This window comes from Bos indicus x Bos taurus, chromosome 5, assembly GCF_003369695.1.
Source record: "Bos indicus x Bos taurus breed Angus x Brahman F1 hybrid chromosome 5, Bos_hybrid_MaternalHap_v2.0, whole genome shotgun sequence".
Taxonomy (NCBI): Eukaryota; Metazoa; Chordata; class Mammalia; order Artiodactyla; family Bovidae; genus Bos; species Bos indicus x Bos taurus.
In genome coordinates, this window is record NC_040080.1 from 44,548,276 (window position 1) to 44,574,183 (window position 25,908).

General features: G+C 53.6%; 1 protein-coding gene across 1 annotated transcript; it reads left to right on the plus strand.

Annotated features, from left to right (window-relative positions):
- Positions 1-8,564: 8,564 nt before the first annotated feature.
- LOC113892634 (interleukin-2 receptor subunit beta-like) lies at positions 8,565-25,643 on the plus strand. Its single transcript, XM_027541730.1, has 10 exons — positions 8,565-8,695; positions 12,092-12,212; positions 12,549-12,765; positions 13,607-13,709; positions 14,261-14,366; positions 15,998-16,146; positions 17,560-17,725; positions 18,267-18,387; positions 19,748-19,832; positions 23,398-25,643. Exons 2-10 carry the CDS (start codon positions 12,125-12,127, stop codon positions 24,151-24,153), a joined length of 1,791 nt encoding a protein of 596 aa, XP_027397531.1. The 5' UTR covers positions 8,565-8,695; positions 12,092-12,124; the 3' UTR covers positions 24,154-25,643.
- Positions 25,644-25,908: the final 265 nt, after the last annotated feature.

Sequence of the window (25,908 nt, forward strand, 5' to 3'; positions counted from 1 at the left end):
TCAGGAATCTCAAATGCAAACCAAAGAGCCCCACCTGGCCACTTTCGTTAGAAAAGCGTTTGGTTCAGGATCTTCTGCAGCTCAAGAATCTCTATAAACCAGGCTTGGAGGGGTACAGTTTCTGAAAGGCTCTGTTGTCACCTTCTCCAGCCTCCTGGAGTTCTCTGCCTCCTAACCTGCATCCCTGGCTCCCATCCCGAGGAAGGTCTGCAGCAGACACTCCTGAATGGGTGAGCCCAATCACATGCTCACAGCCCCCGCTGCAAGGGAGACTGGGAAAGTAAAGCTTGAGCTTGTTGCTTGGGACCCAGGGCTCCTAAAGAGGTAAACACCACAAACACAGGAAAGGTTTGCAAAGCTGCAGTGTGACCACGATGAAAAATAAATATCCGGCCAGTACCTAAGAAGAAACATCCCCAACAGAGGGTCCTTGTCAGCCCTCAGCCCCACCCCTCCCTCCTAAAGTCGGCTTCCTCACACCTCGTGGCCGGCAGTGTGTTCTCTCTGGGCCGGCCTGGTGGTGGGTGTCTTGCTGTGGGTTGAAGTTAAAATAAATGACCATTATTTTAAGTAAGAGAATTTCACGTTTAAAAAAATAATTCTCAATTTTCTGCTTTTTATGAAAATTGAGAATTTCCTGGCAGTATTGAGCCATTGTTCCCATCTGCCATCTCCCACAGCAATGGAGACCCCAGTTTGCCATGGTCCCCTCCTGCCAGCCTCAAGCGGGGGTTCCTGTCTTGCCCCTGTGGCATCTGAGTTGGGGTCCCCCACCCAAACCCACAGGGAGGAGGAGACGAGGCCACCTCCCTCACCCAAAGAAAAGTCTTTGATGTTGGGAGACTGAGGGAGTTGGATGTATTTTAGTGAATTGCCGACTGTCCGAAAACTCTACTTGATCCCTGATATCTCTACAGTACAGCTGAGGTGGCCCTCAAGTGGGCCTGTGAACCTGAGTGGGTAGAATGATGTCAAGAGAAGCCTGTTTTAAACTTGGTGGAGCCCCTGTAGGAGCACACAGCTGGCAAAGCTTCGAGCTGCAGGTGTGGGGGAATAAGGACAGGACGTCCCCCAACCAGCATGCTTCCCAGAGTGTCACCCAGAGGGGCCCTCCTCCATGAATTCTCGATGCTGGCCCAACACCTTTCGAGGCTTTGCACTTGCCCAGAGCTCCCCCTCATCTGGCTCAGTTCAGCCCCTTTGTTCTGAAGGAGACTCAGGGTCTTTTCTATACTATCATCATAGTTGTTTCAGAATCTGCCAAAATATGGTTGCCTCTCTTCTCTCAGTCCCACCTTATTTAGATCCTTGAGGTGGCAATGAGACCCACATACCAGGATGCCAAGAATCAAGGGCCAGGGGAAGGTTTCACAGTCTCTCTGTATGATCCTGGGCCAGGTGGTAGCCAGATGTGCCTCACCTTGCCCCTCCCTACAGCCTGAAGCAGGCATTTTCACTGCTCAGAGGAGTTCAGGGTTCCCGTTCTCTGGGTGGAGGCAGCCATCTACGGTTCCCACCCCTGTGGCCAGGTTGCACTGGGGCCATCATTCCAGAGCTGGGTGAGCTTCTGACCCTGTTTACTGCTTTCCTCCAAGCAGACGCTGTAGACAATACTGACAGCTGGGGACAATCTAAGCAAAGGGACATTTAAATGTTTTGCCATTCCTTAATAAAAACACCCAGAAAAGAAAAGCAAGCAACATAACCTCTAGATAGAGAGGAACTTCTCACAGACACTTTGCAAACATCACACGTCCTCTTTCCTCGCTGCAACACCTAGATTGTCTTCTGAGAAAGATCACAGATCTTGGTGAAACCTACTTAAGAATAAGAGCAAGTGAAAAGATCTTTTTTCTACCTGTTTCTCACGGGAAAGGGGGGGAAACCATTGTGGGAGCTGTCAAAGGGTCCTCATAGCAGGGGACCTGTCTGGGAGTCTGGACTCTGGCAGCAGGACTCTGGCCTGGCAGTCAGGAGACAGGGGTGAGGAGCTGGTGTGACTGTGGACAAAACGCTTCCCTTCCATCAGCACAGGGAGGTGACCCCAGCGTTCCTCTGTAGAGGTTGGAATTAAACAGGAGTAGTAGGAGGTCTCGGAGAAGGCAATGGCACCCCACTCCAGTACTCTTGCCTGGAAAACCGCATGGACAGAGGAGCCTGGTAGGCTGCAGTCCATGGGGTCGCTAAGAGTTGGACACGACTGAGCGACTTCACTTTCACTTTTCACTTTTCTGCATTGGAGAAGGAAATGGCAACCCACTCCAGTGTTCTTGCCTGGAGAATCCCAGGGATGGGGGAGCCCGGTGGGCTGCTGTCTATGGGGTCACATAGAGTCAGACATGACTGAAGTGACTTAGCAGCAGCAACAGCAGGAGGAGGTCTGGTGTCTGGTGATCCTTGAGGAGAACCCCAGCCCCCTCCAAGGGTCCCATGCTTTTAGAGTTTAATTTTGATTCCTATTTTATTTATTTTCTTAAATAGGTATTATGTTCCCAGGAAGCAAAGTTCAAAAGGTACCAAAGGTTATTCAGGAAATATTCCCCACCCTCCACTGCTTCTTGGGTCTCCCAGCTCCCTCCCTGAGGTAAATCCAGTCCCAAAGAATTAGTTCCAGAACAACCCGGTGCCTGTACCTGCCAGGTCACAGACACACGCACACAGCACGCACTCACTTGCACACACATTCTCACAACACACAACAAGCACACACCCCACTCCCCCTCACACATGCACACCCTCTCACACACAGACTCACCCTACACCCATAGGCACTCACACCTACGCACTCCCCCACACACACACCCCCTCACAAACACACACACCCACACCCTGGTACGTGTCCTCTCACAGTCACACGCTCATGCAGTTACACCCTTCCACTGCACACTTTGAACTGAACTTGGCTTGTTTTCACCCACTGGCACATCCTGGGGTTTGTTCCACATCAGGAGTAGACAACTGTCTCTTCCTTTAAAAAAAAAAATGAATTTTATTTGTTTGTTTTTGGCCTTGCTGGGTCCTTGTTGCTGCATGGGCTTTTCTCTAGTTGTGCTGCGTAGGTTTCTCACTGCAGTGATTTCTCTTGCTGAGGAGCTCAGGCTTCAGTAGTTGTGGCTCCCGGGCTCTGGAGCACAGGCTTGACAGCAGTGGCACACGGGCTTAGTTGCTCTGCAGCAGGTGGGGTCTGCCCAGACCAGGGACTGACTCGGTGTTCACTGGCGAGTGGACTTTTTACCACCAAGCCACCGGGGAAGCCCTGGCAAACCTTTTGAAGCTTCAAATACTGATATTCTCTGTGTTGTTTCTAATCTGCCACTTCTTGGTCCTTTAGGGCATTAGAGATTTGGAAACCTCAGTTGCTCGGGTCCAGCCCCAGCAGGATCCAGGGATACCCTTAGGATGACGGCCTAGGCAATAAGGATAGCAAAGCGGAGAGCAGGGCTTGATCTTCCTTGATAAACACAGAAAGCCAATAAAGCTCCTGTGTTCCAAGGAGTCATCCTGAAAGAAGAACAGAGAGAGAAAAGGAGGGAAAAGGAAAAAAAGAATGACACGGGGAGACCAAGCTTCGGTGAGCGAGGCCCATAACTTTATTTTCAAAAGGAACTTTTATACCTTGACTTATACATAGAGGGAAATGAAAGATACAAAGTCATACAGAGTCAGCCCAAACAGTACACCTGTTTTGTCTTTATCAGAACCAGGATTTTTTCTGCATGCCTTTCGCATAAACAATGTTGTGTGCATTATCTTCTGGCCTTGGAGGCCTGTGGATATTTTATGACCCTTTACTGATAAAGGCTGATCAGCCAGAAACTTGTTTTCCCTTAAAGTGTTTCTTCTTTATTTCTCCCAGCCTCAGAAAGTACTAAACAGAGTTACATTCTCATGGAGCAAAGGGTCACATGCAGTGGGTCACAACAAAGAAAGAACCAATTAGCTCAAAGATGTGATGTGGTTAATTCCAAGGCTGCTACTTGTTTTTCTTACATTCCAGTTACGTTAACCAATGCACTCCCAGGTGCACAGTGGATAAGGGATATGGGAACTTGGCAGCAAGCATTGGCCCAGTAATGAAGCCCTTTACCAGTACTATCTATTCTAATAATTTTTCATCCCTTAAAGGGCTCTATGCTCATTAGGACTTTTAGAATGTTTTGGCTTCCCATGCCTTTCAAGGTTGGGGAGTTGTGAACAATCATGTGTGTTAATTGCAAGAGTGTGGATAAACCTGTCAGACAAGCTAGAATGCCATCAGAGGGGTTAAAATAGAAATATTCCTTTCATGTTCAGGAGACTTATTAACTAAAGCCCTAAGCTGATTTTTTCCAGAGAAAGGTGGTCGGGGATAGCCCCCTGTTAATGTCAGAAGAGTTGGTGAAAGGCACAAAATAGTAAGACAGACAGATTCTGGTTTTGGGGTGGATGCTCGAGCAGATTCAGGGGGTCCCTCGAGGCCTGATCTGCCTTTGCCTGTCAGGTCTCTTCCGCATGACCTTTGTCATAGGTGGGATCTCCGTGGTGGCTCCCAGCACTCAGTTCTTTTCCTTTTCCTTTTCCTTTTTTCCTTCCTTCCCTGCAGATTGACACCTCTGTGTGTCAGGTCATTTTTGAGGCTCTGGGACAATCTGGGTGAATCAAACATGATCCCTCTTCTCAGGCAACTCCTAATGTAGACACCTGAATGGAAAGTCATGACCCAAAATAAGCAAGTGATGTGTGTCTTGGATCTGATTAGGCTTGGGTGTCGGTTCCGGGAAGAATCAATTTTAAATCAGCCAATTGAGTTAGTTTGGAAGAGTGGGCTGGCAATGGGGGTGACCAGTTCTGTCCTAGTTTTAGCACTGAAAGTCCTGTGTTCTGGAAACTGCCTCAGGCTGAGCAGGACAGCTGCTTCCCCTGGAGCCGTGCTGGTGAGGAACAGGAACAGGGAATGACTTTCTATGTGAATGTCATGATTTGCATGAGACATGGGTTGCTCAGGGCTGGTGCTGGAATGGCTGATGAACCAGGCCACTCATGGTGGAATGCGAACAAATGGTCATGTGACTCAGTTATAGCCAATGGGATGTAAATTAGAAGTGTCTAGTGCAACTTTGGGGAAAGATCCTTACCTGGCAGAGGATATCCTTCTTTGCTTCTTCCTCCAACTGTCCAACTGCAGGAATGCATATGTGATGGATGGAGCTTGTAGAAGAAAGGTATTGGGGATGCCCCAGTAGCAAAACGGCGTGAACTGAGGATTCTGATGTCATCATAGGGCCCCTCCACCAGCCCTCAACAGCCTCCCTCTGACGACTTTTTAAAAATTGTTTATTTTATTTGTCTGTGTCGGGTCTTAGTTGTGGCACGTGGGCTCAGTAGTTGCAGCACATGGGCTTAGTTGCTCCGTGGCATGTGGAATCTTTAGTTCCCTGATCATGTCCCCCACATTGATCAGAAGACCCTCAACCACTGGACCACCTGGGAAGTCCCTGGATGGCTTTTATGTGAAAAAGAAATAAACTTGCTCTCTTACTTTAGGGTCCTGTTACGCTCTTCAATTCTCTTTTGACAGACACAGCTGGACTCAATGCAAACTGGGACATTGTTGCAGAGTGGAAGGGGTGGTGGCCGCAAGGGGGTCTGGGGTGCCACAAGTCAGGGTGATGACGGGGTCCCAGGGTGGACCTGGGCTGCAATGTGGAGTCAGCAGAGGGTCCCTGGGGAGAAGATGGTGCAGAAGTCTGAAGGCTGCTATGAGGCCCTGAAGTTACCTGGGAGCTGGAGCACAGAGGAAGGGGGAGGGAGCATTTGGTAGAGGCCACGGCTAAGGTGGGCACAGGGTCTGGCATCTCCAGAAGAGGCAGCCCTGTGATGGGTGGAAATGTCATGGTCAGAAAGGACACAGGAACCAGAAGAGCCCAAATACACATGCCCCACAGCTCCTGTGAAAGTGGGGTCCCTGGGCAGGAGCCATGGCTCTGTCCATGAGAGCCAAGGGTGCAGGGAAGTTGGTTCACAGTGGGACCCTGAGGACAGTGTGGAAGGCACAGGACAGGGTTTAAGGGGCTTTGTATATTGGGTGCTGGGACGGAAGGAGGATGGCTGGAGGAGGCTGGGTGTAACCCCCAATCTCCTGAGACCAAGGTCTGGGCAGGCCTGAGAGGGCTCTGTCAGGCTCCTGCCATTGGAGAAGTTCCTGGATTCCTCTTCAGGTCGTCTCAGAGAGAATCTGATGTCTCCCGTCAGACAGACAGTGGTTCTAATCCCGGTCCTGCCACATTCTGGTTGGGTGACCAGTTAGTCTCAATTTCCTTGCCTGTAAAATTGGAAGGAAGGCATTAGTTCTACAGGGAGCATGGAACCAGCTAGGTGGGCATCAGTGTGTACACAGGGGCTGGGGGTGGAGGTGGGGTGCTTGGCATGCTTGCTGACAGCAGCCATGCCTGAGCATGGACAAAGCTGGGTCCACAGTTTCTGCCTTCACCTGCAGATGGATTTTATCTTTCTTTTTTTTAAACTGAAGTGTGGCTCAGACAGTGAAGAACCTGCCTGCAATGCCGGAGATCTGAGTTCGATCCCTGTGTTGGGAAGATCCACTGGAGAAGGGAGTGGCAACCCACTCCAGTGTTCTTGCCTGGAGAATTCCATGGGCAGAGGAGCCTGGCGGGCTACAGTCCATGGAGTTGGAAAGAGTTGGACATGACTGAGAGACTAACACTTTCACTTTTCACTTTCATAGCTAATTTGCAATGTTGTTAATTTCTGCTGTATAGTAAACTCAGGTATATACCCATAGACAGTCTTTTTAATATTCTTTTCCATTATGGTTTATTCCAGGGGATTGGATATAGTTCCCTGTAGAGTGCAGTACAGTAGGACCTCGTTATTTATCCATTCTACACGTAAGAGTTTGCAAGTTCTGCCAACCCCAAGCTCCCAGTCCATGCCTCCTCCTCCCCCCTCCCCCTTGGCAACTTTGCGTCTATTCTCTGCGTCTAGGAGTGTGTTTCTGTTTCATAGATAGGTTCATTGTGTCATATTTGAGTCCATATAAGTGATATATGACTTACCACTTCATATTAAGTGATACATATGAAATACCACATGATATTCCCATGTGGTATTTGTCTTCCTTGGATTTTTCTTTATATGCATGGATTCATGAGTTTGGGGACAGGAAATATATGCATGTGATATAAAAGGGTCTACAGCAAAAAGCAGCCTTCCTCCCCCTTCCTGAGCCGGCTTTCCTGCCTGGGAGAATCTGCATCCCTCGTTTCCTGAGAAGCTTCCAGAACTATTCTAGCCTTAATAAATCTCGGCTGTTATCCTCATCTTTGTGGTGCTCATGTTTGTCACTCTCTCCCGCAGTCAGAAGACTTGCTCTAGGGGAGAGGGGAGATGGGCTCCTTGAGGGCCCACTCCAGGGGTCACCAGGTGAGAGACTCACGCCCTCCTGCTGTTCGGTCCTCCTGACATCCCTGCAGGAACACCCACCCCTCATTCTACAGGTGTGGACAGGGAAGCACAGGCAGGCAGGTCACTCAGCTTCCAGGAGCCTCGAATCTGGTCTTGTTCTTCTCGGCCACACTGGCTCCTGCCTCCTGCTCAGAAGGGAGTCGGCCTGATTGTCTCTCAGGGTCTTCAACTCTGTTTTCTCACTTCTCTGCTGACAGAAACTTCTGCAGAACTGCTCTTTTTATTCCCCGTCCTTCTCACCCCATTCCTTGTGGTGAAAGAGATGGTAGCTCACAGGAAAACCTTCCCCGAGGCAGAGAGTTTAGAATCAAGAGACAGCAGAGTTGCTTCTTCTGACACTGGATGGAATGTCACGGGGTCCCTAGGCCTGTGACACTGGAAATAGGTGGACATGCACCTTCCCAAACAGGGGGTCTGTAACTGCTTGGTATTAAAAAAAAGAAAAAGCCTGGAACTGATTCTCTCTGCCAAAGAAAGGAGGAGAAAGGGGATTACAAACCATGACTGGAGAGGCAGAGGAAGGTTCTAGAATGTTCAATAAGTGGCCAATTTGATTGCAATTGTTTGCAAAGGCCCCCCAAATAGTCACCCCTGAATGCTAAACTGAGTCAGGGGCTTATTGGAAGGCCGGATGAGAAAGGGTGTCTGAGGTAGTTGGGGTGTCTCTTTCCATGGCTGGGGTACACCTAAAGGATTGGGTTTGCGTGAGGCCTGGGTGTTAGTGGACATGTGTGTGACTGGATGAAGGTGTCAGAGGCTTGAGGTGGCCTGTGAGATGGGATGGGGGTGGCATGAGAGGGAAAAGATGGGACCTTGTCCCCATGGGCTCTTGTGTGCAGCGCGGCACCTATTTGAGAGTGAGAGACAGCATGTGTGTGACTGTACACGCGCCCCTGCTGCCGCAACACCCACAGTGGCCCCCCCCCCGACCCCCCCATACCCCAGCCGCCCCCAGCGGAGGAGGGAGATCTTTATCTGGCTCCTGGTGCTGCAGGAGTTTCAGGCTTTCTAACCAGTCAGATCTCCCCCGCCTTCCCACCCCCAGGCCTTACCCCCTCCATCCTCTGCACAGGAAGTGGGCTGGCCCTGGGGTTTTAGTCTCTGCCTGCTCGGCCGTCAGCCGTCTACTACCTGGGCCGAGGGAGCCGGAGCCCGGCCCTGGGGAGATGGCTGCGGTCCCAGCAGCGGAGAGAAGCAGAGAGAGCGCGTCGCAGCTCCATGTCCCATCCAGGTAAAACCCACCCTGCCCTGGTCCTGCCTGGCCTGGTCCTCAGGTAGCCAAAACCTCCCTCCTGACCCCTGCCACCAGCCAGGGGGCTGGAGGTGAAGGTCACGGGGATTTCTTTCAGCTCTGACTCAGACCCACCAGAAGTTTCTGCCTGATCTGCCATCTCTCAGCCCTTGCCCCCAAGCTTATCTTAGAATCCCCCAGGGATGGGTCAGGCCCTGTTCCCATGGCTCTGGCTTCAGGTTCTAGTCTTTCCCTCCCTTCCAACTCTCCCCGTGGGAGACCGGGAGCTACTCTGGGATGATGGGCTTTCCCAGGCCCTGTGCTGGGTCGCCCAACCGAGAGGAGTGGAGAAGGAGGTTCGAGGCCTGGGAAGGGGAAGGCTGGCTGAGACTGAGATGTGCTAGGTGCCCAGAGAGGGTGTGGGGTGTGGGTGGGAGAGATGTGGCCGGCACCGGGGAGGTGCCCCTGTGTAAAGGGTGCCTCAGGAGGCTGTCGGGTGAGGGAAAAGGAGAGGGACCCCTCTGAAACCGGGCTATGAAGTGGGTGTTCTGGGAGGTTTCTGGGAGCCCTGGGCTGGAGGCCAGACTCCTGAGCTTGAGTTCATCTTTGTTGTCCCTTACTTGTATGTGTGACCCAGCAGGTCAGGAGGGTCTCCAGGTGCCCCCAAAGGGGGCAGGACTCCCTTCAGGTCAGGGTATCCCTCCACTCCTGGGGGCTGAGGCCTCCCACCCTGAACTGTGTTTGGAACACCTAAGGGTTAGAGCCACCCCCAAGGGTCCCCTTTCTTCCCCCAAAGCCAGCATCCCACACCCAGCTGGGGCGATGCTCCCAAACTTAAACAGCAAGAGGGAGTCCTAGTGTGGGAGATGAGGGGTTGGCTGGAGAAGCCAAGGGGAGATGGAGCCCCTGCTTCAAAGGTCAGGTGGGATGTGACTCGGACTACCGAGCCCCTGCTTCAAACCCTCCCCCAGCCCCTCGGTACCCCACATCCCACGATATTAGCCCTGGCAGAACCTCAGGCTATACTGACTGGGTTCAAATCCCAACTCCAGCCCAAGAGGCTTACAAGGGCCTTAGTTTTCTCATCTGAGAAAAGGAGTCATAACAGTACCTACTCATAGGGTTGCTGTGAGCTTTGAATGAGGTAACATCTGAAAGTGCTAAGGACAGTGCTGGGCAGAGTGAGGGCTGAGCATTAGTCATCATGACCACCAGCATCACGACCACCATCACCGTCACCATCATTTACTCCATCGCCGTCACCATGGCCATCAACTCCATCATTATCACCATCACCGTCACCGTCATCATTATCCTCCTCTAACTTGACATCAGATAACCTGCGTTAGAGTCCAGTTCCTTGGGCAGCTCTGACAGTCTTGACACCTATCAAATGGGGATAACAACACACATTCCCAGGGCGAGGTGGGGACCTAATGAGTCCGTGAGTGTGCTCGGCTGTGCGGTCATGAAGGAAGGGCAGGGCACAGGTGCGTGGACGTGTGTGAGAATCCAGGATGGAGCCAGCTGGGGACTCAGAGATCCCACTTGCCCTCTCTGAGGCTGGGCCTCATCATTCCTCTGCGAGCTTGAGCAGGTTTCTTAACTGACCCGAGACTCTCTCTCCTCCTCTACAGGAGGGGGCGGCCTCAGACACAGTTGGGAGCCCTCCTCACCCCATCCTCCTTGATCTTTGCTCTGTCGGGGTTCCGCTGCACCCTTTTGGCTATGGGTGGTGGGAACTCATTCTCGATGATGCGTCTTCTCCTGCCCGACTCACGTAGGCTGGGGCTGTGGTTTGGCCCTGACCTTCTTGTGATATTGCACACCTTTGCCTCTACCCTTCTCCTCTCACACAGAGGCTCTGTGCCAGATCCTTTCCTGGGCCTAGGGTGACCCTGCTGGTGGAGGTCTATCCCTAGGCAACTCCCTCTGGGGGGGCCCAGGGCCATGATCCACAAAGAGAGGGCACCAGGGGCTTGTTGGAGCTGCTTTGCTGGGCTCCCCAGCCTCTGGGGTCCCAGCCCTGTGCTCTGTGCTATCGCGGGTTGGAGGATCCAAAGAAAGAGGCAAATAGCCCCATCCTAGGAGCGTTGCCCTGAGGAGACAGTGGGCCAGGCAAGGAGGTGCCCCCAGGTACCTCTCTGGGCCCTTCTCCACAACCAGGTCAGATGCTCTCTGCCCCTGCCAGGGTTTGACTCCCCAGGGAGGGGAAGCTGTGGGCCGTACCTCTGGGACAGAGTCTGGGTGGGGCAGAATGATGGGAGGGAATGGGCCTCAGGGTGCAGTCCGGGGGTGAAAATCCAGCTCTGCTTCTTCTGCGATGTGACCTTGGGTGGGCTTATGGCTTACAGCCTTGGCCTCCTCATCTGAGTAAGGAGAAAATACACACTCCCAGCCCCTGCTGCTGGAAGATTAGATGAGCTGCTGCTGCTGCTGCTAAGTCACTTCAGTTGTGTCCGACTCTGTGCGACCCCATAGATAGCAGCCCACCAGGCTTCCCCGTCCCTGGGATTCTCCAGGCAAGAACACTGGGAGTGGGCCGCTATTTCCTTCTCCAATGCATGAAAATGAAAAGTGAAAGTGAAGTCGCTCAGTCGTGTCCGACTCTTAGCGACCCCATAGACTGAAGCCTACCAGGCTCCTCCGTCCATGGGATTTTCCAGGCAAGAGTACTGGAGTGGGACGCCATTGCCTTCTCCGTTAGATGAGCTGGTGCACACAAAACCCTATCACAGCATGAGGGCTTAGTCCCCATCCCCCACCGCACTCACCTCCTCTAGAACTGCTATGAGGTATTGTTATGAGGTGATCAGCACAATTTACTGGGCCCCAGACAGTGTTCCTTGGCTCTGGTTTCACAGCTGCCTCTTGAGAGCTGTGCGACCTTGGGTAATTTGTTTCACCTCTCTGCACCTCAGTTTCTCATCTGAAATGGGAATAATGAGTGTATATCCAGTAGATACTCTGATCGCCATGGTTAAAGGTTTAATTAAAATAGAGCCTGGCATAAAGGAACCTCTTGGCAAATGGTTTTGGTGTGGTTAAGGGGGCAGCTGGGTAGAGAGGAGGTGGGTTCTAATTCTAGCTCTGTGCTGGCCTCTCTATGTGGATGTAAGCAGGTCTTTCTTCTTTCTGGGCCTTATTTTCCCCAACTTTTGAACAAAGTTGGACATGCTAGAGAGTCCTTTCAGCAATGACAACATGGGTCCCTGAATCTTGAAAGGAAAGAGCATGTGTGGGGCAGAGGGACGCGCAGGTACAAAATACTTGAGGCTGGCATGGTGGGGAGCTGATGGGTGTACCTCGGGAGGGCAGAGCCCAGCCTGTCTCTTGGGTGGGGGAGGAGGTGGCTGGCTGCTCACTCGTGCTCTCTCCCCTTCTTCCTCCATCCAGGGCTCCCTTCCCCAGCCCCCGCCCGTGGATGTGATGGCGGCTCCGGCTCTGTCCTGCTGTCTGTCCCTCCTCGTCCTCCTCTTGCTGTTGGCCATCCCTCAGACATCTACAGCAGTGAACGGTGAGGACCCTGGCATCTGGAGAGCTGGACTTTCCCTCAGGAGGGAGGCTGAGGCCCTTTTAGAACTTGTTCTGAGACCCCTTCTTGGCAGAAGCCCCATCAGCAGGGGCAGGAGGTGGGGGAGGGGGCCAATGGGACCAGAGACCGGGTATCTACCTTCTCCCTCGACCATCCTGCATCCACGGGCCTCTGTATCCACGGGCCTCTCCGAAACCCTGGAAGACAATGTCTTCTTGTCCCTGCCCTGCCTCGACCAGTCTGGGGGTCCTTGCAGGCTGTGGGACTCAGTTTTGTCCTCTCTAAAGCGGACCCACTAACCCTTTCTCTGCCCACCAGGACTGAGCATCTCCTCACCTGGTAGGAACAGGAGTGGCGGGGGAACCCTTGAAGGCCATGGGTGCCCTACAGCCAGCCCCACACGCCACATCTTCACGGCATATGCTTCCAACATCACATGCTTCTATAACTCGAGAGCCAACGTCTCCTGCATCTGGAGCCATGATGAGGGCCTGCGGGCCACCACCTGCTGCTTGCACAGCCGTCAGCCTCAGAGGTGCGTGTGGGGTTGACGGGCAAATATACAGAATTGCAGCGTGCTGAGATCTTGTCATCCTGACTTCTGGACTCTTGAAATCTTACTAACAGCTCTCAGACTCCAAGAACTCTGCACTTTAAGAATTTTGGCCTAAAAAGACCCACAACTGCTGGTGCCACAGGAGTCTGGAAGAACTGGGGGGTCAGATATTTAGGATCCTGGAGCGTCAGATATTTAGGATCCTGGAGCCTGAGTCGCAGTGTGGTGTGCGGTCCAGGCTGCAGTAGCAGGGCTGGGCATGAGCCAGACTAGGTAGTTTGGGGACACTGGGCCGCTCGCCTGATATGCTGAGGATGGACTCGATGTTAGAGGCAAGGAGGACCAAATGGGGTTCCCCAAAGTTTTTGAGTAACCTGGGATTTTGTGAGATGTCTAGGGCAGCTGTGGGGACAGGGGACTGGGGAAAGGCTGGGGGAACGAACTTGCCGGCTGGGAAGGAACCAGTGAAGGGTCACTGATCCAAACATCCTGCTGGTAGCAGCCAGCAGGGTGGCTTTGACCTTGGCTCCCAGGTGGGTGGTGATTCTAAGGGGCTCTGGAGGGCCTGTCAAGGATCGTGTGCACCCTATGGGGAGAATTTGGAGGGCTTTAGGTGGAAAAGGCCATGTGCCCTGAACGGATTTGTTTCTGGATCACTTTAGCTGCCCTGGGGCTTGACTGAGATGAGGAGGAAGGGAGAGATGCTCACAAAGGGAAGCAGGGCAGGTGGGGTTGGCATAAAGCCCGGGCTTAGGACAGTAATGCTGCATGGGCACCCTCCTGAGGCCAGCTCTGAGGGGGTCCCTCTTTTTCTTCAAAGAGAGCTGCTTTTTCCTACAAAACAGTGGAACCACACCTGTGAGCTGCAGCCAGTGAGGCCAGGATCCTGGGCATGCAACCTGGTCCTGGGACATTCTCCAGAAGTGAGTAGCCAGAGCTGGGAGGGGCAGCTGGGGCGGGGGGAGGTGCAGAGGAGCATCTTTCTGGTGGAGGTGCCAGCACACCCAGTGGTCAGGGGCTGCGGCAGAGTGGGCTTCCTGGGCTGGGGAGGCAGGAGGAAGGAGGCAGCATCCAGGGAGAGCAGATGACTGACCCAGGGGCGGAGGGATCCAAGGTTATTGAGGTGTCAGCCACTCAGCTCTGCTCTTGCCTACTGTCTGCTTTTAAAAATTAAGGTTCATTGGCACAAAGCCACACCCGTTTGCTCTCTTATTTTTTTATGGCTGATTTTGCAGGACAGCAACAATGGCAACACTGAATAGTCGTGACAGAGATCACATGACCTGCAGCGTCAAAAATATTAACTATCTGACCCTTTTCATAAAGTTTGCTGAGCCGTGCCTTAGATGGAGGATCTCAGGGAAAGGGTCCAGCTTATTACAGCTGCGGTTTCCCCTGCCATCCACATCCCAGCAGCCTCTCCGTCCCCATACCAGCTACTGGCAGTTACATCCCCAGCCTCCTTCCCTTGCAGGCTCAGAAACTGACCGTAGTGGATGTCATGAAATTGACGGTGATGTGCTCTGAAGGCGGGAAGTGGAGGAGGATGATGACCCAGGATATCAAGCCCTTTGATTACAGTGAGTGAGGACTCCAGGTAGAGCTGGTGTGGGTGGGCAGCCACCTCCCTCCCTGTCTCCCTCTCTAGTTTCTACTCTCTCCCCATCAACTTCCACATCCCCATCTGAGCAACTCACTGCCCACTGAACTTGGGCTGAAGTCCCGGACCCTTACCCTAGTGTTCAAGGCCACTTGGCCTGGCTTCCTTCTCCAGATGCCTCCTCTTGTGGCTTATATACCTGCCACACCAAGGGCCAGCTCTCCAGGCTCAACTTGCCCTTCCATGCCTCTAAATACTCACACACCATGGACCCACTGCTTGAAAGGCTCTTGTCACCCCAAAAATTGCCACTCACACTTCAAGTTCAGCGAGGAGTCACCTCCTCCAGGAGGCCTTCCCAGACTCCTGGGGCCCTTGGTACCTCCTCTTTCAGGGTGGTTTATGTCCTGGGTCTTTTCTGCCTGATAATGGGTCTGTCTCCCTCATTGGGGCTGTGAGTTTCCTGAGGGCAGAGCTTCTGCCATCCTTACATCTCTGTTCTGAATACTCAGCATCAGGGCTGATCTGGGTGGTGCTGGGGGAAGGTTGGTGAATGACTAAGTGGCTTCCCCCACCTCTAGCCTATCCCCCCTTCCATCTCCAACCTTGGAGGTCATCTCTAGGAAAGAGATGGGAACATAGAGTGAGATCCAGGGTTATAAATACAACCCTACTTTAACTGAGTGTAATCTGACTGGCAGGTCATTTAACATGTCTGAGCCTCACTTTCCTCACCTGTAAAGTGGGGATAACCAGTTACCTGCTGACTATAGTTGCTGTAGGGCTTCTGTGATGGCTCAGAGGTAAGGAATCCATCTGCAATGCAGCAGACGTGGGTTTGATTCCTGGATCAGGAAAATCCCCTGGAAAAGGAGATGGCAATTCACTCCAGTACTCTCGCCTGGGGCATTCCACTGACAGAGGAACCTGGTGGGCTACAGTCCTTGGGGTCAAAAAGAGACACGACTTAGCGACTAAAGAACAACCACAACACCATGGTTGCTTAGGAATCTATAAGCCAAGACACAGAAATATCACAATAAACATTTGCTTATTTTTATTTGTGGAGTTCTATAGAATCTCAGAAGTATAAAAATTTAGATCAATTGAACTTCAGAATCATACAATCTTAGTATCATACAAGATTGCTGAAGTAGAATTAAATTAAATAAATGAGATGATCCAGGTAAATCTGAGTGCAGAGAAAGGCTGCCTTGATTCATTCATTCTGCAGATATCTAATCAAGTGCCCACCACTTGCTGGTTAACGTTCCAGGCACCAAGGATACTCCAGAGACCAAGTCCTTGCCCTCAGAGAGCTCAGTCTGGTGGGGCAGACAGAAAACGAATAAAGAATCAGAAGTAGATATTTAATATATCAGATGATGATAAGTACTAGGGAGAAAAATGAAACAAGCGACGGGGACAGAGAGTGGTGGGTGGTTGGGGTAAGCTTCTCTGAATGGTGATATTTGAGCAGGGACATGCCGATCCCTGGGAAAAGAGAGCACCAGGAGGGAGGAACAGCAGGTACAAAGGTGGAGGTGGGAGCTCGGCATGTGGCATCCCCCAAGCTTGTTCTCTCTGCCTTTGTCTCTCTCCTGTCTCCAGTTCGTCTGGTTCCACCCCACTCACTCCAGGTCGTCCGCATAGAGACCCATAGGTGCAACATAACCTGGACCATCTCCCAGGTATCCCACTACATCCAAAACGACGTGGAGTTTGAGGCCCGGTTAAGGTACGCCGACCACAGCTGGGAGGTGAGTGCCTGGCTCCGTCGCACCTGCCCTGACTCCTCCCTGTCCTGGTCACCCTATCCATCCTTCATCTCAGCAAAGCTACAGAAGCCTCTAATCAAACCCTGCTGCTCCTTGGAACTGCCCCCCCACACCATCCCTCTGATGTCCCCTGACACCTCAGGGGTCCTGCTGGTGGCAATGTCTAGGCAAGATTTACAAAGCTAAGAGGCAGCAGACTGCCCCTCTGAAGATTTCAGAGGCCCTGGGCAGCCACCGTGCCCTCTTCAAATCCAGTGTGGTCTAAGCCACGGAGGTTGATCACTTATTCATTCACTTACCCATTCCTTTATTAGCTCATTCACTCAACAATCATTCCCTGAGTACCTACTATGTGCTGGATGCTGGGGAGAGAATGAAGGGAGAGTCTGACAAGCTGCCTCTGAAGAAACTCACATGGGGGATAGGAACCAACTCTGTGATGTTTTTACATACTTTCATGAAATTTCCGGAGAAGGTAATGGCACCCCACTCCAGTACTCTTGCCTGGAAAATCCCATGGATGGAGGAGCCTGGTAGGGTTAGGGTAAGAGTTGGACACGACTGAGCAACTTCACTTTCACTTTTCACTTTCATGCATTGGAGAAGGAAATGGCAACCCACTCCAGTGTTCTTATCTGGAGAATCCCAGGGACGGGGGAGCCTGATGGGCTGCCATCTATGGGGTCGCACAGAGTCGGACACGACTGAAGAGACTTAGCAGCAGCAGCAGCAGCAGCGTGAAATTTCATTGTGATAACACAGTTGAGAAGGCCTGGGCCAGGCTCCTTCAGACTCATGTGACCAGGCCCTTCTGAGATCTGGGGCTCAAGTAGGAGCTGATTATTTGAGGATCTGGGGAGGGTCTTCCAGGCAGAGGAAAAACCATTGCACAGGCAAGACACGGCCTGTGTGTCTGGCGTACTGAAGAAAAAAGCAAAAAGGGTGACTCCAAGCAGGTAGAAGTCTATGGGAAACCCCTCTTTATGGCTGAGTGGGGAAGAGACTGCTGCAGAGAACAGGGGTGCGGGGCGCAGGGAAGGAGGGAGACCTTGAGCGGGGCTCAGGGGTCATGGGAGCTCAGACCTGCAGGAGGAAAAAGTGGAGGGAAGTGGGAAGGGTCCAGAATAGGTTCTAGAGGTGGAGCCAGCTGATTGACAGATGGCTTTGGATACTGGAGTAGAGAGAGGGGGAGGAGTTCAGGAAGACCCTGATTCCTGGGGCCCCTGCAAGTGGCTAGTTGGGGAGCCTTTCTGTAGGAGGGGGGACAGTGCAGGGTGGATGGCTGGAAGGCATAAAGGAAGGCACTGCTTTGCTCATACTCTCAGCCAGCCCTGCCACAGGAAGTGAGGGGGCAGTGCAGACCCCTCTGGTCTGACAGCCCTGTCTCTGCCCCAGGACGCCCGGCTACTGACCCTCAGGCAGAACCAGCAATGGATCTCCCTGGAGAATCTCGCTCCAGGCATGGAATATGAGCTTCAGGTGCGGGCCAAGCCCCGGCTAGGCAGCCACGAGGTTTGGAGCCACTGGAGCCAGCCCCTGGCCTTCAGGACGGTCCCTGCAGGTACTGATGGGGAGCGGAGGTGGGGATGAAGCCTGAGAAGGAGGCAGGGACTGGTGGGGCAGTCTTGGGGTATGTGTACAACACCCACTGATCATCTTTAGCTCACTGGATGGGACCTGTAGGGTGGGAAATGTGGGCAAGTTTTGCAGATGGGAACAGGGATTTGACGTTGGGGTGGGACTTCTCAGAGGCCTTGTGAATTAGTGCGGAGGCTCTTTCCTTTTTCTCCACCATTTAACCTCAGGCTTTTGGTTACTGCCAAGGTCTGGGGTGGGCTGTTTTCACCTGTTAGCCTATGTCTTCGTCTGTGAAGTGGGTCCCATGGTACCACGGCAGGGCTGCTGTGATGAAGGCATGCAATGCCCCATGTCGGCCAGGTACACAGCAGCTCTGCTGGGCCAGCTGGGACCCTACAAAGGCCTTGGGTCAGTGGTCATCCTGTCCCTCAGCACCATGTTATGGGTGGGGGATGCTGGAGTGGCTCGGGGCAGGGCACTCTTCTTTAACCCTTCCCCTTCTCCTTTTCCTACTCCTTGGGCAGAAACCAAGAAGAAGATCCCACCTCTCCCTTGGTTGAACCACATCTTCTTGGGCGTTGGCAGTTTCTTTGGTCTTGTCCTCTTGGTTTACTTTCTGGGCAGCTTCCGGTGCATCAGGCTATGGTAAGGAGAATGCTCCCTTCCCCGTCTTTCACGTCTCGGTATGACATCCCCCATGGCCAGGTCAGCTTCTGGGCTGAGCCCCGTGTTCTGACACTCCAATGCTCCCTCTGCCATCCCAAGGGTCCTCCCTGCCTAACATCTGGCCTTTCCTCCCAAAGAGGGAGGCCCAAGGGACCAGCCCAAGAGGAGAGGCACAGGGAGAACCCCATGGGAGCTCTGCCCCGAGCATTAGGCTCAGGAGTTGAGTATGTATTTGTATACAAGCCAGCTGCCTGTGGTGGGGGATAGAGTGTCATTATGGGTCTGACCATTCATTTGTTCTTTCCTTTATTTCCGAGTCCCAGCTTAGAACCAGGTATGGTGCTGAGTGCTGGGAACGTAAGCACAGCCACAGGCATGGCATCACATTTTCATGGACTCACTGTCCCATGGGGGATGGCAGATATTTATCATGCAGGTTTATAATGACATGAGATTAGGGTGGTGAAGGAAAGAAGGTGCTGGATGTACTAGAAGCAGACAACAGGAAGGGCAGCCTCAGCTCAGGGGTGACCAGGGTAAGCATCCCCGAGGAGGTGATGATGGCATTGAAATCTGGAAGAGGAGCAAACCAGGCAGGGAAGGGTCAGGAGTTCGTCCATCCCAGGCAGAGGAAAAGCTTGCGCAAAGACCTTGGGTGGGAACAAGGGAGGAGCATTCCAGGAACAGAGAGTATAGGAAAGTGGGTGTGGTCAGAGACCAGAAGGAAGTCTGGGATCTGAGCCTGGACTTCTGGGCAGCAGCAGGGTTTCCTGGGGTCTTGAGGCATACATCTTGAAGTGGATGCACACAGACACTGGGGCACTCAGCTTGGCAAGCAGTGCATGGGCTGGTATTCAGCTTCCAGTCACCATCGGTCCTCCCCCTTAAAAAAAAAAAACAAACCCAGGCACCCTTGGGCAATGCACACCTTGTACCACTGTCCACGGCAACCTTGACTAGGAGGCCCACAGTCTGGCCTCTCTCCTACCCACCTCCTCGTGGTTCACTCTGCTCCGGTCTTCTCTGTGGTCTCCCACCCCCACGTCCTTCTGCTCTTTGTCTCCACAAAACAAACGGTATTCTTGCACACTTGGTTTATTGACTGGCTCCCCATTAGAATGTCAGCTCCTTAAGAGCAGGGACCTCCTCTGTTGATTCTTCTTATGTTCCCAGCGCCCAGGACAATACCCTCCCTTACTGGGCATGCAATCAACATTGACAAAATAATGTGTGTGGTGAGGCTCTGTGCCCTGCGCTCAGAGCTGCGGGACTGATGGCAGGGCACTGTGGGCCCCTTTCCCTTCTCACCCTTCTTCCCTCCCTCCTCTCCCCTCTGTAGGCTGAAGAATGTTCTCAAGTGTCACATCCCAGACCCCTCGGAGTTTTTTTCCCAACTGAGCTCTGAGCATGGAGGAGATTTCCAGGTAGGAGTCTGGCGGAGGAGGACAGGGCAGGCATTTGACGCAGGCTGGCCAGAGGGTGGGCTAGGGTGTGGACAGGGTGGGGAGGAGGTGCAGAACAGTGGGTTTTGCACTTTGGGTGAAGAAATGTAAAGTCAGTTGCCTCGTGGGTATGTGTGTGCACAGTCGTGTTGGACTCTTTGCAACCCCATGGACTGTAGCCACCCTGGCTCCTCCGTCCGTGGGATTCTCCAGGCAAGAATACTGGAGTGGGTGGCCATGAACTCCTCCAGGGGATCTTCCTGACCCAGGGATCAAACCCAAGTCTCTTGCATCTCCTGCACTGGCAGGCAGATTCTTTAACAACTTCACTACCTGGGAAGCCCTGGACCCCTTTCCCCAGTTCTGGCACCAGCGTTCTCAGGCTGAATGGCAGCGTCCATCTGAGTGAGCCAGCCTACCTGGGCTCTAATTCTGGCTCCACCACTTCCTGGCTGTGTGGCCTGGGGCAAGTTATAGAACCTGTGTGTCAGTTTCCTCACCTGTAAAATGGGTGGGTGGGTAAGGTGAGATAATGTTAATATGCTTACAATCCCAAGGACATAGCCCAGCACACAGTTAATGCTCACAAAACCCTCACTGGAATTACCCGCACTGGGCTGCTGTTGGAGCAGGATTCACCAGGTCCAAGTTCTCAACCCTCTCTCTTGCAGATCTGCTCTGAGGGGCTAGTGCTTTCCCTGCTCTTGAAAAATCCTCCCAGCCAGCCTCCATGTTTTATCACAGACGCTAGCAAGGCCTTTTGGCATTTCTAGTTACAAAACAGATTCATTTAAAAAGTGCACCCCTGTATGTCGGAACGCTCTGAATGCCATGCAGAGTTCAGTTGTCTCCCTCAGCCCACACATGCTTCAGGAAGCTTCCAGTGGGGAGGCGGGTGTGGTGGGCCAATTATACCACCCCACCCCATACTCTAGGCTCCCTGGATTGGTGTTGGTGGAGCGGGGTGAGGCGGGAGTGGACAGAGGTTGAGAGAAATGCCCAGAGGCTGGAAAGCCATGCTGGAGCAGGCCTGTCACAAGCTGGCTTTGGCGTTCTCTATCGGGGCTGATCAGGGACCCTTCTGGAAGTCTCTGGAAAACTCCCAGGTCTGGGCACATCTTGCCTGCAGTGCTCTTTATGTGGGGTTATGCTGCTGCTGCTGCTGCTGAGTCGCTTCAGTCACGTCCGACTCTGTGCGACCCCATAGACGGCAGCCCACCGAGCTCCCCCATCCCTGGGATTCTCCAGGCAATAACACTGGAGTGGGTTGCCATTTCCTTCTCCAATGCAGGAAAGTGAAAAGTGAAAGGGAAGTCGCTCAGTCGTGTCCAACCCTCAGCGACCCCATCTCCTTAAAACTCTTCCTTTAGCCTGAAAGGTAGTGATCTCCCCACCAACAAAGGTATTCAAGCCAGCCTTGGCTGACTATGTGTTGGTCACATGGCAGAAGGGATTCCTGGTGGGACGCTGGACTAGATGCAGCCTCAGACCTCTTCCAGCTTGAGGTCCTTCTGAGTCAATGGGCTTGGGACATTTTGAGGCAGGACTGGGGTCCTTTCTAGAGAGCTGCATCTTCCCATGAGATCAACCCCAGGTCGAAATGCCTGGCCCAGTCCTTCTGTGTGTGGTGGGGGGTATCCTGTAAAGGTCCCGGGGGTTGCAGATGTGACTCGGGGCGACAGACAGCCGAGAGGGACCCCACCCTCTCCTCTGCATCTGGGTGACAGGCCAGCTCCTCTCTGTCTCTCTGCCCCAGAACCCCAAGCTCCAATACCCCAGGGCCCACTGCCTGTGGGACCTAGGAATGCATGTGCCATTGTGTGTGATAAGGATGAATTTCTTCCAGTGTCGCACCACAATCCCCCCTCCCCTACCCACGTCCACTTCAAGGCATTGTGAATGGAAGCCCAGGCCCCGGAAGTGGCTGACCACACAGCTCTGAGGCCCAGCACACCAGCACAGGCCACAGGGCTGCCCTTTTCTTCTGGCCACTGCTCAGCACTGCCGCCTGGCCCTGCCTTCCACTGCCTCTTGGAGTGTTGGAGCCCCACCCGGCCTGGCTCTTGCCCTCTCTCCAGCGCCTCTGTCCTTTGCCATCCTTAGTTGGCCATCACTGTCCTTCTTTCTTGGTCTTTTCTCCTGTAACACGAACACCTGGTTTGGGGAAGAGGGTAGATGTTGTCGAGTGGTTCAGTCATTAATTCACCTGCAATATATCGACTGGACCTCTGATCCCCACGCTGGGCACAAGGGTGCAGGGGGACCCGTCACACCTGGCCCCTGTGCTCAGGGGACCACAGTCCAGCTGCAGAGGGCTCCCAGGACAGAAGGTGTTGGGGTTCTCAAGTGCACCCTCCTGAAGCCCCATCACCCTGTCCTCAGGGGGGTACTGTCCCCTACATCTCTGCTGGGCATGTGCATGTTACCTGTGCCAGGAGTTTCCATCTTCATTTTCTTCTTTAACATCTCTTTGCTGGGCCAGAGTGAGGCAGTCAGGAAGGAGGCAGCTAACTATTACAGAACTGAGGCTCAAGAGGTGCAGTCACCTGCCCAGGGTCACACAGCTCATGATTGCCAGGGCCAGGGCTGGAATTGGGTCTCCTTGCTCCTTGCCAGGGCTCTCCACACTCCAGAGCAACTGAGAAGTGCTTGCCTCTGATGGGTGCTTGCCTCTCTCAGTGGGTGGAGGGTGTGGGAAGCAGGGGGCAGGACCATTAGTTCCCCGCTGGAGATGGTTCCATGGCAGTGTGAGTGGGGAACCTGAAGCCCAGCTTTTCTACCTGCTGGCTGAGTGATCAGGGCCAGGACACAGGCTCTCTCTGGGCATTCGTATGGTGGTCGTGATGTACTCTCAGGGCTCTTTCTGCTTTGGCAGTGGTTGGTTGGTTGGTTCACACACTCACACTGGTCCCCACGAGTCAGTCTGAGGATTCCACCTGTTGCTATGTCCCTGGGACCTGGAGCAGCACTAGGTTCCCAATACTGCTGCTGCTGCTGCTGCTGCTAAATCACTTCAGTCGTGTCCGACTCTGTGTGATCCCAGAGATGGCAGCCCACCAGGCTCCCCCATCCCTGGGATTCTCCAGACAAGAACACTAGAGTGGGTTGCCATTTCCTTCTCCAATGCATGAAAGTGAAAGTGAAGCTGCTCAGTCGTGTCCGACTCTTAGCAACCCCATGGACTGCAGCCTACCAGACACCTCTGTCCATGGGATTTTCCAGGCAACAGCATATACTAGCTGCTCAATAAGCAGTCAGGTATTGACCCAACACATCCCCTGGGCCCCTGAGGCTGGGAAGCAGGCACACCCACTGATGTGGAACATTCCCCAAACCAATGGGCAGAGTTTGTGTGTGTGTGCATGTGTGTGCTTTTGGGAGGTAGGGCAGCAGGGGTGGGGATGGGCTGGGGGTGGGTTTGCAGTCAGGGAGGGCTTCCCGGAGGCGGCAGCCCCGAGTCTACTGCTAAAGAAGGAGGAGTTAGGGGTTATTGCTGAGTTTGGAAGAGACGGCCCCCTCATCCTCCCACTGTCCTTTCTCTTCACAGAAGTGGCTCTCTTCACCCTTCCCCTCGTCCTCCTTCAGCCGCAGTGGCCTGGACCCTGAGATCTCCCCACTGGAGGTGTTGGACAGGGACGCCAAGGCCACACAGCTGCTCCTGCTGCAGCAGGACAAGGGCTCGTCATCCTCAGCTGAGACCAGCGGCCACTCGGTGACCAGCTGCTTCACCAACCAAGGCTACTTCTTCTTCCACCTCCCAGATGCCCTGGAGATTGAGGCCTGCCAGGTGTACTTCGCTTACGACCCCTGCACAGAGGAGCTTGATGAGGGTGGGCCCAGGGCCCCCGAGGGAGCTCTCCTTCCACCCCTGCCGACTCCACCAGGGGATGACGATGCCTACTGCACCTTCCCCCCCGGGGAAGACCTGCTACTCTTCTCTCCGAGTCTCCTCAGTGGCCCAGGTCCCCCGAACACTGCCCAGTGGGGCACTGGGGCTGGTGAAGAGAGGCTGGCCTCCAGCCCACAGGAGGGAGTCCCTGGAGACTGGACCCCCCAGCCCCTGAGGCCTCCTGCTCTGGAAGCCCCTGACCTGGTGGATCTGCAGTCATCCCCAGAGCATGAGCTGGGAGAAGCAAGAGAGAGGGTACCTGGTCCCAGTCCAAGGGAGGGGACCAGCTTCCCCTGGGCCAGCCCTCCTGGGCAAGGCCAAGTCAGGGCCCCCACTGTCTGCCTGACCCTGAACACTGATGCCTACTTATCCCTCCAAGAGCTCCAGGATCAGGACCCAGCTTACTTGGTATAGACAGACAGGCAGAGCTGGGAGGCAGGTGGCCGTCCACTGCTGCGCCAGGCCTGCTTTAGGACTCTCTGTCCATGAAGCTTTTCCCCTGCTGAGACACGGTGTCCAGAAGCCTCTGGACATCCCTGCCCAGAGGGCCTCACCCAGCCCTGCACACTCAGCTGTTGATTTCCAAACCTCAGTTGCTGCTCCCTGGTCCTACGGCCCAAGCCAAGAACTTTGGGGGTGGGGTCCTTTGACTCCCCCATTCCCTCATTCGTCGTGGAGTCCTGTGGGTTTTACCTCTGAACCATTTCTCCTCTCCAGACCTGCAGCTACTTTTCAGGGAGAGTTTGTGGTTCTCTAGCGGTCTTTGCCCTGGCTTACTCACTGGGCTTCCTGCCTGGATCACACCCTTCCCACCCACCCCACCACAGGACAATCAGCGGAATCTTTCCAAAACATAAATGGAGCTATGCCGCTCCTCCTGGAGAAGGAAATGGCAACCCACTCCATTATTCTTGCCTGGAAAATCCCATGGACAGGGGAGCCTGGTGGGCTACAGTCCATGGGATTGCAAAGAGTTGGGCACAACAGAGCGAATGAGCATACATGAGCTGCTCCTGGTTTAAAATCCCACCATGGCTCACCACTGCCCTCAGTACAACTTCTTGGCCTACCCGTTGGTCCTCCAGCATCGTGCTGGGACATTCCCATCTAGAACCCTCCCAACAGTCCTACTCAAAGACCCTGATGCTGGGAAAGATTGAAGGCAGGAGGAGAAGGGGACAACAGAGGATGAGATGATGGGATGGCATCACTGACTCAACGGACATGAGTTTGAGCAAACTCCTGGAGATAGTGAAGGACAGAGGACCCTGGCATACTGCAGTCCATGGGGTCTCAAGAGTCGGACATGACTGAGCGACTGAACAACAACAGTCCTACAGAGCCATTCGGAACTTCTTCATTTCCCCACACCTTTGTACGTGTGATTTCCTGTTCCTGGGGGGCCATCTCCTCCCTCATCTGGGTGACAAACCCCCCTTATCCTTCAGGTGGCAGTTCTGCTTCCCTTGCAGAGAAGCACTGCCTCCTTTCATGTGCCCAAACTCGAGATTCAGTGCTGGAGGGACAGGCTCTCAGGGACACAGGGTGGCGGGACAAAGTGTCTCTGTCACATCCCCTTTGGGATCTCTCGTGACCTCGGAATGCTTGCCTACAGCTGTGGCCCGTCTGTGCACAAATGCCCAGCAAAGTGGACGCTGGCTGGATCTTTCCACAATGGCAAGCTGCTGGAAAGTAAACCCCTCCAAGTGGCGGGTCCTGATGCTGTCATAGGAGGCCTCCCTCAGGCCCCTCTTACTCCATCCTCCACTGGAGGGGGTCTTTTCTGCAGCTCAAAGGCTGTCACACTGCCTCCAGATGGCAGTTCCATTCCCTGCCCTTGATAGAGTGGACTTTACATCCTATCATAGTCCCTGAGTGAATTAATAAACTATCTGGCATCTCCATGCCTGGTCTCCCTGTGCCCTTGCTGTCTTCATGCAGGGTGGATACCATCGACCTCTCAGGGGCACCCCTGGCACTTTGACGTTTCTGAGGTCAAGCCTTGGAGAGGCAGGCAATCCATATCCACTAGGTTCTGGCATGCCCGCCCCAGCAAGAGGCTCATCCCTTCACATGGCAGTCCTGCCCCACCACACACAGTGAGCCTCTTCCTTCTCGATGCTCCCACCACCCGTCCACTTCTCGTCCTTCTATCCCTGACATTGATCA